At 37.7% G+C, this 16,162-nt stretch overlaps 1 protein-coding gene across 44 annotated transcripts; it reads left to right on the top strand.

The window, feature by feature from the left end:
- The first annotated feature begins 7,448 nt into the window (after nucleotides 1–7,448).
- LOC126586579 (uncharacterized protein At4g06744-like) lies at nucleotides 7,449–9,844 on the top strand. 44 transcript variants are annotated; one of them, XM_050251457.1, is made up of 4 exons: nucleotides 7,449–7,912; nucleotides 7,988–8,047; nucleotides 8,138–8,875; nucleotides 9,159–9,844. In XM_050251457.1, the coding sequence occupies exons 1-4, from the start codon at nucleotides 7,528–7,530 to the stop codon at nucleotides 9,629–9,631; spliced, it is 1,656 nt and encodes a 551-aa protein (XP_050107414.1). In that variant the 5' UTR covers nucleotides 7,449–7,527; the 3' UTR covers nucleotides 9,632–9,844. The 44 variants fall into 44 exon arrangements, with proteins under 44 accessions (XP_050107414.1, XP_050107421.1, XP_050107411.1 ...); XM_050251464.1 differs by having other exon boundaries at nucleotides 7,988–8,107; nucleotides 8,219–8,875; XM_050251454.1 differs by having other exon boundaries at nucleotides 7,988–8,107; nucleotides 8,189–8,875.
- Nucleotides 9,845–16,162: the final 6,318 nt, after the last annotated feature.

Genomic DNA, 16,162 nt, shown 5'->3' with positions numbered 1-16,162 from the left:
AATATATCAAGTCTTCCCTATGGCATCAGAGGTTGGGCCACCCTACCAATGAAGTCTTGTCTTCCATTTTGAATAAGTCTCATATTTCTCATGTAATTGATGACGTTCATAAAATGTGTTCACATTGTATTCAAGGAAAAATGTCTAGGATTTCCTTTCCTACTGAGTCTATTAGGTGTTTGTTACCTTTTGAGAAAATACATTCTGATCTATGGGGCCTTCTCCAATCAAATCCATTGAAGGGTATAAATACTATGTAACCTTTGTGGATGATTGTACCAGATTCATCTGGATTTTTCCTCTATGCAATAAATCAGATGTTTTTCAAGTCTTTGTGTAGTTTTATAATCTTGTAACTGTTCAGTTTGGTATTGTTATTAAGTGTTTGCAATCTGATGGAGGTGGTGAATATCTTAGTCGACAGTTTCAGAATTTTTTGGTTTCCAAAGGCATAGTACATCAAATTTCTTGTCCTTACACCCCACAACAGAATGGGTTTGTTGAACGAAGACATCGGCATATTGTGGAAACAGCAATTACTTTGCTACTGCAGCAGGGTTGTCTCAGTCTTTTTGGTTTCATGCTTGTGCTCATGCTGTGTATTTGATTAATCGGTTACCTACTAAGTCTTTACATATGGATTCTCCTTTTTCTGCTTTGTATCACAAGCCACCTCAGCTGCAACATTTGAGAGGTTTTGGGACTGCTATTTTTCCTTATCTCATACCTTATAACAATACTAAGTTTTAGCCAAGGTCCAGTTTATGCATTTTTCTTGGCTATTCAATTGGATATAAGGGTTGTATTTGCTATAATCTTCAGACTCACAAATTACTGATTTCTAGACATGTTATGCATGATGAGACCATTTTTCCAGCCACAATGATGCAGTGTACTCCATCTCAGTTAACTTCAGGGGTTTCTCATTCTCCCGTGTCTTCCCCTATAGTGGTTACTCTTCCAGTTTTTGTTCCTCCAGTACATCAGACCAATGTTGTCCCGATATCACACAGTGACACAAGAATGCCAACTGGTTCATCACAGTCAGTTTATCATTCTTCCACTCCAACTGTTAGTACTGCTCTTTCGGAATCTGAAACATCTTCTTCAACAACTCATGGTAGTGCTACTCTTCATTCTCTAGATCAATCATCTTTGTTACCTGTCCATCCTCCTGCACCACTTCATGTATCACTTCCTATTTCTTCATCACATATTCTTCCTACCAATGTGTCTTCTGATACCTCTCTGATTAGAACCAGATTGAAAAATGGTGCCATATCTAGGCAAGATTATTCTGCATATTTAGCTTCTTTTCCAGAATTAGAGTCATTGCAGTTGGACTCAAAATCTTGTTCTTTTGCTGGTTATTCATTTCTAGCTCAAGTCACTGATATTGATGAACCTAAGAACTTCAAGATTGCCTCTTCTGATAGTAATTGGCAGCAAGCCATGCAGGAAGAGTATGATGATTTACAATCTCAAGGGACTTGGATTTTGGTTCCCCCTCCTGTTAATTGATCTGTTGTATGATGTAAATGGGTTTACAAACTCAAGAAGAATTCTGATGGTAGTATTGCTTGCTATAAAGCACGATTGGTGGCTCAAGGTTTTACACAGGAACATGGCATTGACTTTTATGAGACGTTCAATCCGGTTGTCCAGCATTCCACAATCAGGCTTATTCTAGCCTTAGGTACAAGCCATAAATGGAAACTTAGACAACTAGACATTAAAAATGCCTTTCTTCATGGTGATTTACAAGATGAGGTCTATATGCAGCAGCCTAAAGGGTTTGTTAGTTCAGAGAATCCTTCTTATGTTTGCAGACTTGTTAAGTCTTTGTATGGACTCAAGCAAGCTTCTCGAGCTTGGCATTCCAAATTCACAGAAGTTCTACCATCCTTGGGGTTTATTTCTTCACAATCTGATACTAGCTTGTTTGTCATGCATGATGGTATACATGTGATCATTCTACTGTTATACGTTGATGACATTATGCTGACTGGTTCTGATGATACTCAAGTTCAACAAGTCATTGACAGTCTCGCAACAATTTTTGAATTGAAAGATATGGGTCATTTGACTTATTTCTTAGGGCTGCAAATTCAATACAAACAAAATGGTGATTTGTTTGTTCATCAATCAAAGTACACTAAGGAGCTTCTTAAGAAGGCCGAGATGGAATCTTGTAAACCTTCACCAACCCCATCCAAACCACATGCTCAATTACTTGCTTCTGATGGCATTTCTCTCTCGGACTCAACTTTTTATCGTAGTATCGTGGGTACCTCACTTTTACGCGTGAAGGGAAATAATGAGATTTATGTGGGATTTCTAGTGACTAGCATGCATATACAATTCAAAATTTATATACATTAGCAACGGAAGCATGTTATCACATAATATCAAAGCTATAGTCATGCAAATCCCCTTCAAGAAGCATAGGTTCATATATGATGCATCTAAGAAAATATTGAAGAACAAAGTGAAGGTTTAGTTTTATACCTCTTGATCTAGACTTGAGACCAAGGATGGACCACCTCCAAGCTCTTTGTTCTTGGAACTCCTTGAGTCTAGCCTCCCTCCTAGCTTCCTCCACCTTGAAAGATGTAGAGCTCATTTCTCCTTTAGTCTCCAAAGTAGAAGACCTCTAAAGATCCACACCCACTAGTGTAGTAAGATGGATAATGGAATAACTAAAAGGAGGAGAGATGATTAGCTTTCCCTCCTCTTGGTGGCTGGCTATAAGTGTGTTGAGAGAGAGAGACTTGTTTTTCTCTTTTGTGAAAAAGAACACACAAAACCCTAATGAAACTTTTCATTAAACTTTCTTCATAAATGTGTTGTTTGGGCTTTGGGCTTTTATCAATTCAAGTCATCATATGCTTAAATAAAAGCCCAATGGGTTTGGGCTTAATGGGCCCATATTAACCCGAACTTTTCTTTAAGTCCAAAACGATCTTTCATCGCTTCTATGATTTCTTTAGACTTTCTAATTAATCATAACACTTAATTAATCCAATTAATTTATTCCATCATCCCTTAGTTGTCTCACCACAAGAGTGTTTCGGTGTACAATCATTTTAGGTTCTAATTAGCAAGGCAGTGAGGTGATTGGCACCAATCCAATTGATTTGTATTAATCCAATCACTTAGTGAATTAAAACTTACTTTCAATTCTCCTTCTTCTTTGATGACTACTTATTTAATCATCTATAAGAACTCACAAGCCATGAGTGACATCTAACCATATATCATGGCTACCCAAGCTAATGTAGAATTTGTTCGGAGAACCTATTCAGTTGGAATTACAATGTAATTCGATCCTTCTCTAATATAATACTCACAATCATATTACTAGGGTATGGATATTTAATGTCAAACCCCTAATGTGATTATAACAAGATATATGATTCCATTGAGTCGTATAGGAACGTTTTCCATCATTACGCTCGATACTTCGGCCGAAGATTCCTGAATCATATCTTAGAGTATTCATCCTTTCATAACGAGGATTAGAGATCCCTTGTTGATCATTCACATGCCTCTGAGAATAAATCATTGACCCCAACAATGCATAGAACACATCCAAGATGAGATGTGGTCACGTCTCATTATCAAATGATCAGCAACGTATCCCAAAGACAACTATGATGTCTCAGGTCAAAGGATTACTTACATTATTCGAACCAGTAGAGTTACTTGCTTGACATGTGAGTAGACCTCCATGCAAGTACTCTCGTTTAATTGTGTTCAGTGAACTCATTCCCATAATGAGCACCTACATACTTGTCTTAGTGTCACTACACGAATGGCATGAGACTTTCCATCATTCCCATTGGAAGGGGACATAGTATGTACTGGTCTTTGTATTGTCAGTGTCCCTCCAACAATCCTATGACCAGGAACCTTTTTGGACATCATGGTTATGTGAAGAAGGTCTCTGCAATCTAACATCATTAGATTACTTCTTCCATCGATCCATTGTCCATGGATTCACTTTTTAGGACGTATATCGTTTATTGAAATAGTCCTAATGAGTGACTTTTCCTTTTGATGTATTAGAGTTTTTCATACATATTGACATTGTCCGAAAAGGTTTCTTCCAAAGATTGACTTTCAGGGCATATCTCCAACAACGCAGCCTGATATAGCACATTCGGTGAGCATTGTTTGTCAATATATGCAGAATCCAATTGATCTTCATATGCACCTGGTCAAGAGAATTTTGCAATATCTTCAAGGGACTCTGCACTGTGGGTTAACATACACAGCCACTTCTGATGATAATTTATCTGCCTATTCTGATTCCGATTGGGCTGCCGACATCAACACTCGCCAGTCCATTACATGTTATGTGGTTTATTTAGGTTCCAATCCTATTTCTTAGCAATCCAAGAAACAGTCCTCTGTTTCTCGGAGTTCCATGGAGGCTGAATATAAGGCTCTTGTTCACTGTGCTGTTGATGTTTGGTGGATTCGAAATATGATACGGGATCTTCATGTTTATCTTCCCTCTGCTCCTGTTCTTCATTGTGATAACATTTCAGCCTTGGCAGTTAGTACCAATCCGGTTTTCCACTCTCGTATCAAACATCTTGATACTGACTTTCATTTCATTCGGGAAAAAGTGCAAAAGGGTGATTTGTTGGTTCACTATGTCTCTACTATAGACCAAGTCGCTAATATTCTTACCAAGGGACTTCACAGTCCTGTTTTTGTTCGGCATTGTGTCAATCTTAACCTTGGCATCCCAGGTTAAGCTTGAGGGGGGGGTAATAGCTATAGTTATCAAGAATGCCAGGTGGCAATTGTATGTGGTGACAGATGTTATTAGTACAAGAGGTAGCTTACATAGTAAGCTTAACGGTTATTAGTTGTAGTGACTATAAATAGCTAATTGTATGGTTCAAAGTGAGGTTAATGAGAATTAGCAATTCTTTACAGAAATCTTTCTCTTTCTCTCTCTCTCTCTCTCTCTTTCTCTCTCTTTCTTTTGTACTGAATTGTTCTTGATCTTTCTGTAAGCATCTAAGTTGGTTATGAGTTTGGAGCTGTTTCTGATTGTGCATGCTTTTTGGCACTTGATTTTGGAGAATGTGGATTGGGTTCTCAGTTACTTTTACTTCAATTTGTTAAAGTTGATTTCTTTTGCTTTTTTCGTGATTTGGTTTATGGGTTCACATTGAAGAATACGACACCAGTGAGCTACGCTAAGGTGCATGTGTCGAGGAAGGATGAGGCTTCGTACATGAAAGGTATAACTATGGAGGAGGGTGATAGGCCAAAGATTTACACAGAGGAGCATGAGAAGCTGTGATGGAAAGCGGATTTATAACCCAGTTAGAGGAAAGACTTGCCATCAATGTTTTAAGACTTCAAATTTTTTCATTATTTTGAAAGAAAAAAAAAACCGAAAACGAACCCAAAAAAACTGAAAAAAAAAAAGGAACCGAATAAAACTGCACCTTAACGATCCTTTGCAAAGCACTTAAACATAACATTATATACTTCCTCTTTTGCAGAAGTCGAACTTTGCTTTTGTATTGTGTGCAAGAGAGGCCCCAAGTAAGGTGCTACTTTGCCAAGCAAACACTGTACTACAAAGTTAAAAAGGGAAAAGGCACTGCATACCCTATTGTACGAAGCTCCTTTCCACGTAAAATATAAACATGAAAAATATCATTTCATGATTGAATTTTTTTTTTAACACGATATTATTTATACTAAAAAAGAAATAGTGAATTTAGCCTCATAATAGACTAACAATAATATCGTTCAAATTCGTTTTTGATAGGAACATCTTACTTACAAATAAAGAGAAATACTACTAGATGTATTCAAACTAAATATAGGTTGGTGCTAACCTTATTTTTCTTTTTTCACATTCTCTTAATTTTCAATTGTTAAATCGAATAAACTGAAGAAAGAAAAAAAAACAGAGATAACACCATTCTAAATGTAAAAAAGAGTGTAGGTAACACCATCCTAAATGTATTAGAAGTTACATGTTTCTCTATCGTGAGTTTGGTCAAAAATTGGTTTTGAACTGATGGACCTGTCAAGTTTTTACAGGTTTGTTTATTTCATAATTGGGATTTATTTGGTCGATTAAGGACATTTAGATTTCCCTCCTCAGCCTAACGACTATTAATTATACTTGTATTCTCCTAGTAAGCAGTCGGACTCAACTTCTATAATTTAATCTATATATTAGAAGGTGTTGCCCATCAATTATCTTTGATTCAAGTGACATATTGGGTTTCATAATGTTATATTTTCAAACGAGAATTAATGAAAATGACTTGAAAACTTTGAGTTTTAATGATAAGGACAAAATAAATGGTAAAGTTAATAGTATCATGATTGACTTTTTAGTGTAAAAATGTGGTTTTTTGTTAAAGTTCCCTATTTTCAAGTGGGGGCAAAACATGTCCTAAATATTCTAGATAACTAAACAATATCTGATGTCACATCCCGGCCCTGGGCGGACCACTTTCTGGGCCCGCTCCACCACCGTAGCACAATATTGTCCGCTTTGGGCTTACCATTCCCTCACGGTTTTGTTTTTGGAAACTCACGAGCAACTTCCCAGTGGGTCACCCATCATGGGAGTGCTCTGGCCTCCTTCTCGCTTAACTTCGGAGTTCTTACGGAATCCGAAGCCAGTGAGCTCCCAAAAGGCCTCGTGCTAGGTAGGGATGGGAATATACATTTAAGGATCACTCCTGTGGGCGATGTGGGATGTTACATCTGATTCAAATGATTTTTTTGTAAGAATGATCTCCATATAGAAGCTAGAAATTGAGTGATTTCAATTTAATTTTTACGATGAATATACGTTATTTGCAAGTGATAGAGTGAGTTTATATTCCATAAGTACGAAATGCAAGTATTATCCTTTTAGTTATTAGGAGTACCAAATTGAATATCAAAATTCACACACTTGTCTGTCATGTGTTGAAACAATCCAAAAGTGCTTTTGGTACCCTCTAAAAGAAATTGCACAGGGCATCGGGCATGGACTTGGAAGTCAAGGTGGATTTTTGCTCGTGTGGAAATGAGAAGTTGAAATCTCCACCCCCATGTGAAATGAATGACTCCCAATCAAAACAAAGTTGTAGCACATCTTCAAGTGGTGTATTTTTCCTTCGATTCCAATCACTTGTATAAATCTTTTTAGTAAAGGCCAATCTAGTAAAACTATTGGTAGGCACCAATACACTTTATAAAGCAAATATAAAAATAATGCAAGGAATCAGAGTGAATGACAAATAATACTGTATAACAATGGTGTGTCTCTGTCTGACAATGAGAGCTCAACTCTCGGCCTCAGACAACATTTTTGGGGCCAATTTTATCTGTTTCCCCATGACCCCCATGACCCTTGACTATTCTTTCTCAAGTCTTTCCTTCTTAGTCTCCTTAGCATACTAAATATATATATATTTTTTTTTTATTATTCATTATTATCTCCTCACTATTTCTAGCTGCTCCTCCCTCCTCGAGCTTAAACAAAGAGACATGGGTGCCTTCTCTTTCATTTCTTCACTTTTGATCTCAACATTGTTGGTGCATTTATGTTTGTACCATTGTAAGGTTGAAGCCTTGGAGATAATCATAGGTGGAGGAGGAGGTGCCAGCCCTCCTGTTCCTTTCCCCAAATACCAAGACTGTCCTCCTCCCCCTCCCCCTCCATGCCCACCGCCGCCTCCATCACCACAGCCTCCACCACCGTCGCCTCCATCACCACAGCCTCCACCACCGCCGCCTCCATCACCACAGCCTGCACCACCGCCACCTCCATCACCACAGCCTGCACCACCGCCGCGTCCACCACCGTCGCCTCCATCACCACAGACTTCACCACCGCCGCCTCCATCACCACCGCCGCCTCCATCACCACAGACTCCATCACCGCCGCCTCCATCACCACAGCCTTCACCACCACCGCCTCCATCACCACAGCCTTCACCACCGCCACCTCCATCACCACAGCCTTCACCACCACCGCCTCCATCACCAAAACCTTCACCACCGCCGCCTCCATCACCACAGACTTCACCACCACCGCCTCCATCACCACAGCCTTCACCACCGCCGCCTCCATCACCACAGCATTCACCACCGCCACCTGCTCCCCCTCCCCCTCCAAGCCCACAGCCAGTGCTGCCACCACCGCCGCCTCCATCACCACAGCCTTCACCGCTGCCACCTTCCCCCGGCCCCTTTGACAGCGACCGAATTAAAATTGCCTACTATGTGATTAAGAAGTTCGTAGCCAAAATCAAGTCCGACCCAAGGGGCTTCGCAAAGACATGGCAAGGTGCGAACGTTTGCAAATACAAGGGCTTTGTCTGCGCCGTTCATCCTGTCTACAAGAAGAGAGCAGTCTCCGGTTTAGACATCAACGGGGCTATGTTCGAAGGTTTCAACAATAAACTTCCACTCCGTGGCTTCCTTGACGAGTTACCAGACTTGGTGTTTTATCATGCAAACTCCAACAACTTCACAGGCTCAGTCCCGGTAAACCCTGCCATGCTTCGATACTTCTACGAGCTCGATCTCAGCAACAACAAGCTAACTGGAAGGTTTCCGTACGAAGTTTTAAGAGCAAAAAATTTGACATTTTTGGACCTCCGGTTCAACTTCTTTACCGGTCCTGTCCCAGCCCAAGTCTTCGACCTAGGAGTTGATGTGCTCTTCCTCAACAACAACAATTTCACTAAGCAGATCCCTGACAATCTTGGCTCCTCACCTGCCCATTACTTCACTTTTGCCAACAACAAATTCACCGGTCCGATCCCAAGAAGCATTGGCCAAGCATCCAAAACTCTTTATGAAGTTCTCTTCCTTGGGAACAAACTTTCAGGTATGGTGGTCTAACAATAATATCATCATAATTTCTTCGGTCTAAGTCTCTTATGTCTCTTTATTTCTTTTGTTAAAAGAAAAAAAAAAGAACGTTGTAGAAATTAGATACGGATCAATTAACTCTTAGTTTAGTGGTATTACTTTTCTTAATGTTAAAATATGTTCTGAGTTGAAGAGTCTCATTTGTAATTTAAGAGAAAGAAAATTTTACTTTATTGATATCTGGTGATATGAATGTAGATATTTTGTTCGATAACGATATTTAATACTTCGCTTTACAGGATGTCTGCCATACGAAATTGGGTACCTTAAACAGGCCACCGTGTTCGATGTAAGTTCCAACTACTTAAGAGGCCCAATACCAGCCTCGTTTGCTTGCTTGGCCAAGATAGTGTATCTAAACTTAGCCAAGAACAAGTTCTACGGACCCGTGCCTGAGATGGTGTGCAAGTTGTCTACCCTGGGGAACTTGTCTTTGGCAGACAACTATTTCACTGTGGTCGGTCCAGAGTGCCAGAAATTGGTTAATAGAAAGATACTTGATGTTAGTAAGAACTGCATTTTGGGCCAACCAAATCAGAGAACAAAGATGGAATGTGCTACTTTCTTCTCCAAGCCTAGAAAGTGTCCCAACGAGAAGGAGATGACTTACATTCCTTGTAAAAGGCCGTATTCAGGTTCAAATGAGAAGAAGACCGATCATCTGCCACGAGCTCCACTATCATATGGTACTCTTATACCACATAGGCTTTGATTTTCATGCCGGAATTGGACTCATCGAAGCTGAGTGATGATGAGTTTTCTGGCAATTATGCATATACAGTTTATTTCTAAATGTTTGTAGCTACTTCATAATTTTATGGAGAAATGTAACGTAATTTATGTAGTCCTAATTAAGCAGATGCCAATCTATAAAATAAAGTTTTTATATGTCTTAAACGCAATGAATAAATTCCAAATTGATTTATTTTATTGTTTGAGAAGAAACGATAGTGACTTTATTGAATTAACAAGTGGTACAATCAGCTAGAAGGACATTACACATCTCCCGTGGTTTCTCGAACTAACAAGAATCCAAATAAAAATAAAATCATTCTAGCTAATTTATGAGCCACTGCATTAGCAGAACGTCGTACATGCGAGACTCGTGTGCCATTGAGAGAGCAGAGTCACAGTTTAATGTCCTCTGTGATTGGACTAAGAGAGAAAGCATCAGTGCTGATAGAGCCCACAGTCTGCACTACCCTCTGATATCACACTCCAAAAAAAGATAAGGATTGTCTGCCCTTCATTTCCGGTGTCCTTTCCGTGCCCTTTTATTTGTATGGTTACGGTTAAGTCACGTCAACATTTTATATTACTATTCATTTTTGTCTTATTATATCATTAAAAAAACAATATAAAATGTTGACGTGACTTAACCGTAACCACACAAAACAGGAGGGCACAAAAAAGGCACTGGAAGTGGAGGGCAGACAATCCTTGTCCCCAAAAGAAATCTCGCAGATAAGAACATGTTCGTGCATTTTTAATATTAAACAAGTTAATTATAATTGTCATTATTTAGTTGTTAGTGGGAAATTAAGTTTGTTTGTCATTATTTGGTTGTTGTGGGGTATTAAGTTTGTCATTATTCGTTATTAGTGAGGAATTAAGTGCGAGTCTTTTAACCTTTCACGTACTGTAACTCTTGTAACTCATTTTGTTGTTAATGATAGGTTTATTACCTTATTCACTAAGGGTGATAATAAACCTATAATTAGTAGCATTTTCTCTATCATTATTTTTATTGATCATCCCACAAGCAATTTCCTCTACAACTATTATTCCTTATTCCTTCATCTTTTCCATCTTTACTTAGCCAAAGAAGGGTGTTGTTATGGTGGAGCTTTGGACTCTTCCCTTTTTGTGTAGATATGTTTGAGTCAAACAAAAATTCAGTTAGGTAGTTGCATCCTGGATAGGACAAGTCAAGAGATATATTGCTGCACCGGTTCGTGAATTTTAGTCAAGCCGTAGTGGGCCTGAATCTTCTTAAAGAAAGTGAGATACTAGCACACCTCAGCCTAATTATCCACGCGCTTCTTAGAAGAATATTACAATTTTCTTGTAATTTTCCTAACAATTTTAAGGAGATTCAATTCATGGAGCTTGTACCTAAGAAGCCATTTGATAATGTTGGAGATCTCAACAAGCCATTCCGTTTCAAGGGAGCTCACATCAAGAGGTGGAAGGGGAAAGTCTTTTTCTATCTCAATCTTCTCAAAGTTGACTACGTTCTCACCGACAAAAATCCAAATAAACAGAGCATGGAGAACATGAATGAAGATGAGCACTATGACCATGAAACAAAGTCCAACAATATTAAACGATGAATACAAGTGTCGATATTATCTCTTGAATTGTCTTGCTAGTCATTTTTATGATTATTATGATACCACTTATTGTTCTGCAACAAAGATATGGAAAGTTTTGTAGAGTAAATATGACATCGAGGAGGCAAGTGCAAAGAAATATGCAGCAAGCTGTGATTTCCATTGCCAAATGGTGGATGGGAAATCAGTTGCAGAGCAAGTCCAAGGTTTCCAAATGATTATAGTGGAAGTCACATCCGAAGGAGTCAAAATTGATGACAATCTTATTGTAGCTGGTATCATAGACAAATTACCACCTTCTTGGAGAGAGTTCCATAAAACAAAGTGTCACAACAAAAAGGAGATTTCCTTGGAGACCTTGATTACATGCATCTGTGTAGAGGAAGAGGCAAGAGGACAAGATGTTCTTATGCAAGAGGATAATGGTAATTCTACAAAGGTAAATCTAATCTTATCAAACAATAAAAAATGTCGTACCCAGTGCACAAGGCTCCCGCTTTACGCAGGGTCTGGGAGAGGTGAATGTCGGCTAGCCTTACCCTCATTTTATGGAGAGGCTGCTCCCAATCTTATCAAACAATAACATGCCCAAAAATAATTGTTCTAAAAATGATCAGCTTTAGCCTAAGAAGAAAAATATAAAGAAATTTGGAAAACCTTACCAACATAATAAAGGAAGTTATATGAGTAAAAACGAACAATCCCCTTCATCTTGTTATGTTTGTGGCAAGAGTGGGAATATTGCTTGATTTTGCAGATACTGGGAACATGAGCCCAATCCTCAAGCTCATGTAACAGAAGAACCATTTGTTACGATGATTACTGATGGTTACAAGTGACGAAGGATGGTGGGCAAATTATGGAGCCAATATGCATGTGTTGCTTTGACAAAGGTTGGTTCAAGAAATATACTCCGTATAAGGAGCTGAAGACAATTATGTTTGGTAACTCACATACAATTCAAGTGCTTGGAAGTGGTGAGGTTGATCTCAAATTTACCTCTAAAAGGACTTTAGTTTTGAAAGATGTACTTTATACGCCTTCTATGAGGAAAAATATTATGTCGAGTTATCTTCTTAATAAGGCTGGTTTTAAAAAGACCATGAAATATGATCAATATGTAACCACCAAAAATGGTGTATTTGTGGAAAGGGTTATGCTTGTGATGGCATGTTTAAGATGAATGTTGAGAATGGTAATAAAGCTTCTACTTCAGTTTATATGATTTTTTTTACATTTTTGACATGCATGTTTATGTCATATAAATAGAAAATATGTAGGAATCATGAGAGTTTGAATTTAATTCCAACAATGACAAAAGACTCAGAAAATTTTGAAAGTTGTAGTAAAGCTAAAATCACTAAAAAGCCTCATAAAAATGTTGAAAAAATTATGAATTTTTGGAATTAATTCATACTGACATTTGTGAATTTGAAGGAATTTTAACTTGTGGAGGAAATAGATATTTTATCATTTTTATTGATGATTATTCCAAATATACTTATGTTTATTTGATGGAAAAGAAAAGTGATGTTTTTAATAAATTTAAAAGAATTCCTCCTTGAAGTTGAAAATCAGCTGGGAAGAAAAATTAAAAAACTTGGAAGTGATATAGGGAAGGATACGAATCTTCTGGGTTTAAATCCTATGTACAATCTTTAAGAATAAGAAATGAAACTACACTATCATATTCTCCTACATTTAATGGCGTAGCGAAATGAAAAAATAGAACTTTGATTGATTTAACAAATGCTATGCTAATTGATTCAGGTGCTCCTTCTAATCTTTGAGGTGAAGATATTTTAACTGCTTGTTATGTGTTGGACAACTTGCCACACAAGAAAACAAAAATTACACACTTTTGAGATATGGAAAAGCCATAAACCAAATTCAAGATATTAAGAGTGTGGGGTTGTTTAGCCTATATAAGGTTAACTAATCCTAAAAGTTTTAAATTGGTTACCAAAGGTACTACTTGTGTTTTTCTCGGATATGCTCGGATATGCTCTAACTATATGCTCTAAATAACTTATAGATTTCTTGATATTGAAAATAATGTTATTAAAGAATTAGTTATGTGTTGGACAGAGCGCCACACAAGAAAACAAAAATTACACATTTTGAGATATAGAAAGGCCATAAACCAAATTCAGGATATTTAAGAGTGTGGGGTTGTTTAGCCTATACAAAGTTATAACTAATTCAAAAATACCTAAATTGGTTGCCAAAGCTACTACTTGTGTTTTTCTCGAATATGCTCTAAGTAGTATAGCTTATAGATTTCTTGTTATTGAAAATATTGATGCACAAAACCGGAGGTCTTGGAACAATGTAAATCCGGCCGTGAATCTGCAAGTAATGTAAATTGAAGACAATTTTGTAAAAACATGTTCTTTTGAGCAACATCTATGGCATGCAATTAACAATTAAAAGCAGAATCATGCTTGTATGCACTCAAAAACAAAACATTACCCATGAAATTCAAAGCCTAGTAGAAAGGTGAACCAAGACTCAACTCAAAAACAAAGTGAGTTGAGAGATTTTATACCTTTGTTGATTCCTCTTTGCATAAGCAAAGGCTAATCACCCAAGGAGAGGGCCTTCATTCCTTGCTTCTTAGATCCATGGATTTCTTGGATGAGGATGGTTGAAAGGATTCTCCAAGTTCCCAAAGTTGAGAACCTCTAATTTTTCCACACCAAGGATGGACTTGAAGAAGAGATAAGTGACCTAGAGGAAGTAAGATTGCTAGCTAAAATCCTCTAGTGTGGCCGGCCTCTTAGAGAGAAAGGGATAGACATTGTGTTCTCATCTTTTCTCTAAAAGAAACCCTAATGAAGAAAAGGCTATAAAATCACATTTATACCTACCTTCATTGGAGTGGCAAACTTGTAATAAGTCCAAAACCCACTCCTTTATTAATATGGCCGGCCATAAGGTGTTATTGGGCTGTTTGGGCCTTTGTGAATATTTAGTCATTAAGTTGTTGTACAACTTAAGTCAATGGGCTTGACGTTCGAAGCCCATTGGGCCTTAAGGCCCAAAACTAACCCGATGTCTTTAACGAACTTTATTCGTTTGATTAATTAACATATTAATTAATCCTTGCCATAAATAATTAAACCATTTAATTATCCTTACTCATCTCCGTTGTTTCTTCAATCTCTACCTTACACGGTGTACGATCCATTAGGTTCCTTTTAGCGAGGTAGTGGGCGATTAGAACTCTTTCAAATCGATTGTGAATTCAAACTTACTTTCAATTCTCCTTTTAGTATTTATACACGTTTAGGGCTTCCACAAACCATGAGTGACACCTAGCAGTATGTCATGGTTACCCAAGCTAATCAGAAGAGGTGGCGAACCTATTCAGTTTAGGATTACAATGCAATACGGTCTTTCTCTAATAAAATACTCTTGACCACATTGTTTGGTTTGATAGTTTATTCATGTCTATTATCCAATGTGATTCTTTTACTTATATGATTACCTTGAATGTGATTAGGAACGATTTCCTAAATCTCATTCATACTCTGGCCAAAGATTCTTAATCATATCATAGAGTATTCTCCCTCAAACGGTTTGAAGGTTAGAGATCACTTGTTGCGCATTCACTTGCATCCATGGCTAAGTGGCTTAACCCCAACTATGCCGTGGACACCCTCTGATAGAGTGACTTTGACATAGTCAAAGATCAAGGACCTAACCACAAGACAACTATGATGCCTCAGGTCAAATGACTACTTTGCATTATCCCAACCATGAGTTCTAATGTAACATAAGTATGAGAACTCATCGTTGATCGTGTTCAGTGGACTCATTCTCTATTAAGCACCTACATGCTTGTCTTGGTGTCAATCACACCAATGACTCGAGACCAGTCACTCTCCCTGAGAAAAGACACAGCACGGACTGATCTTGACGGACTGTCAATGCCCAATTGGCAATCCTATGATCAGGAACATTTAGGATATGTATACGAAAGAGAATGGTCTCATGAATCTAACTTCTTTAAATTACATTTTCCTAATTACATATTCCTTGGATTTTTCGTTTAAGCATATAACATTTATATGAGACAGCTTAAAACAATAATCTTTGCCTTTGATATTAAACTAGATTAGTTTAACATGTGAAATGTCCGTAAAGTATCATCATATGATTGGTTTTAGGGCACATTTCCAACAATCTCCCACTTGCACTAGAGCCAATCAGCTTGGTCATCAATGATGATACCTCTTCTGTAGTCATTTAAAAAATGGCTGAGTAGTAGGCCTAGACAATAGATATCTATATGTTATCCATAGAAGCAACCTTGAGAATAACGACGTCACCATTATACATGATTCTTAATCATGTGGTTTAGTCTCACATTTGAGTTCAGATCATGATGAGACCTTGATTCCCCGGCTTGAGCTATCGCCCTATTAGTGTCGTAGTGTCGGTACACTAGAGACACTTTCTGGTTGGAACCGAATAGAGAGTTCATGAATGAACTTTCTCATCCAAACAACATTGTTGTAAGCTTCTATATGGCAATATATTTTGCATTCACAATGGAACACACTAAAGTCATTACTTTTAATGTTTCCATCCAAATATCTCTTTAGTCATAATAAAGAGATATATGATTATCTCTTCATTCATAATGAAGAAACATCCAATGATGGATTAGATTCATAATCTAATACATTTACGCTTCCATTACGTTACTCTAATTCTTCCTCATTCTTGACAGTTGACAAGGTTCTGATCATGGGCTTGCATTGATATCATCTTGTACCGATCTCGGTACAACTCATATCAACGTTTTTTCATACAATATGAAATACATAAATCACCTTTTTGCGTATACATAAAGGATTCTATTTACGCATTATTTCTTTGGGAGTCAAAGGGTACGTTCCCTT

The sequence above is a fragment of the Malus sylvestris genome, chromosome 10 (assembly GCF_916048215.2).
Source record: "Malus sylvestris chromosome 10, drMalSylv7.2, whole genome shotgun sequence".
Taxonomy (NCBI): Eukaryota; Viridiplantae; Streptophyta; class Magnoliopsida; order Rosales; family Rosaceae; genus Malus; species Malus sylvestris.
Note: the sequence above shows the minus strand (reverse complement) of the source record. Positions and strands in the feature narration are given on the sequence as shown.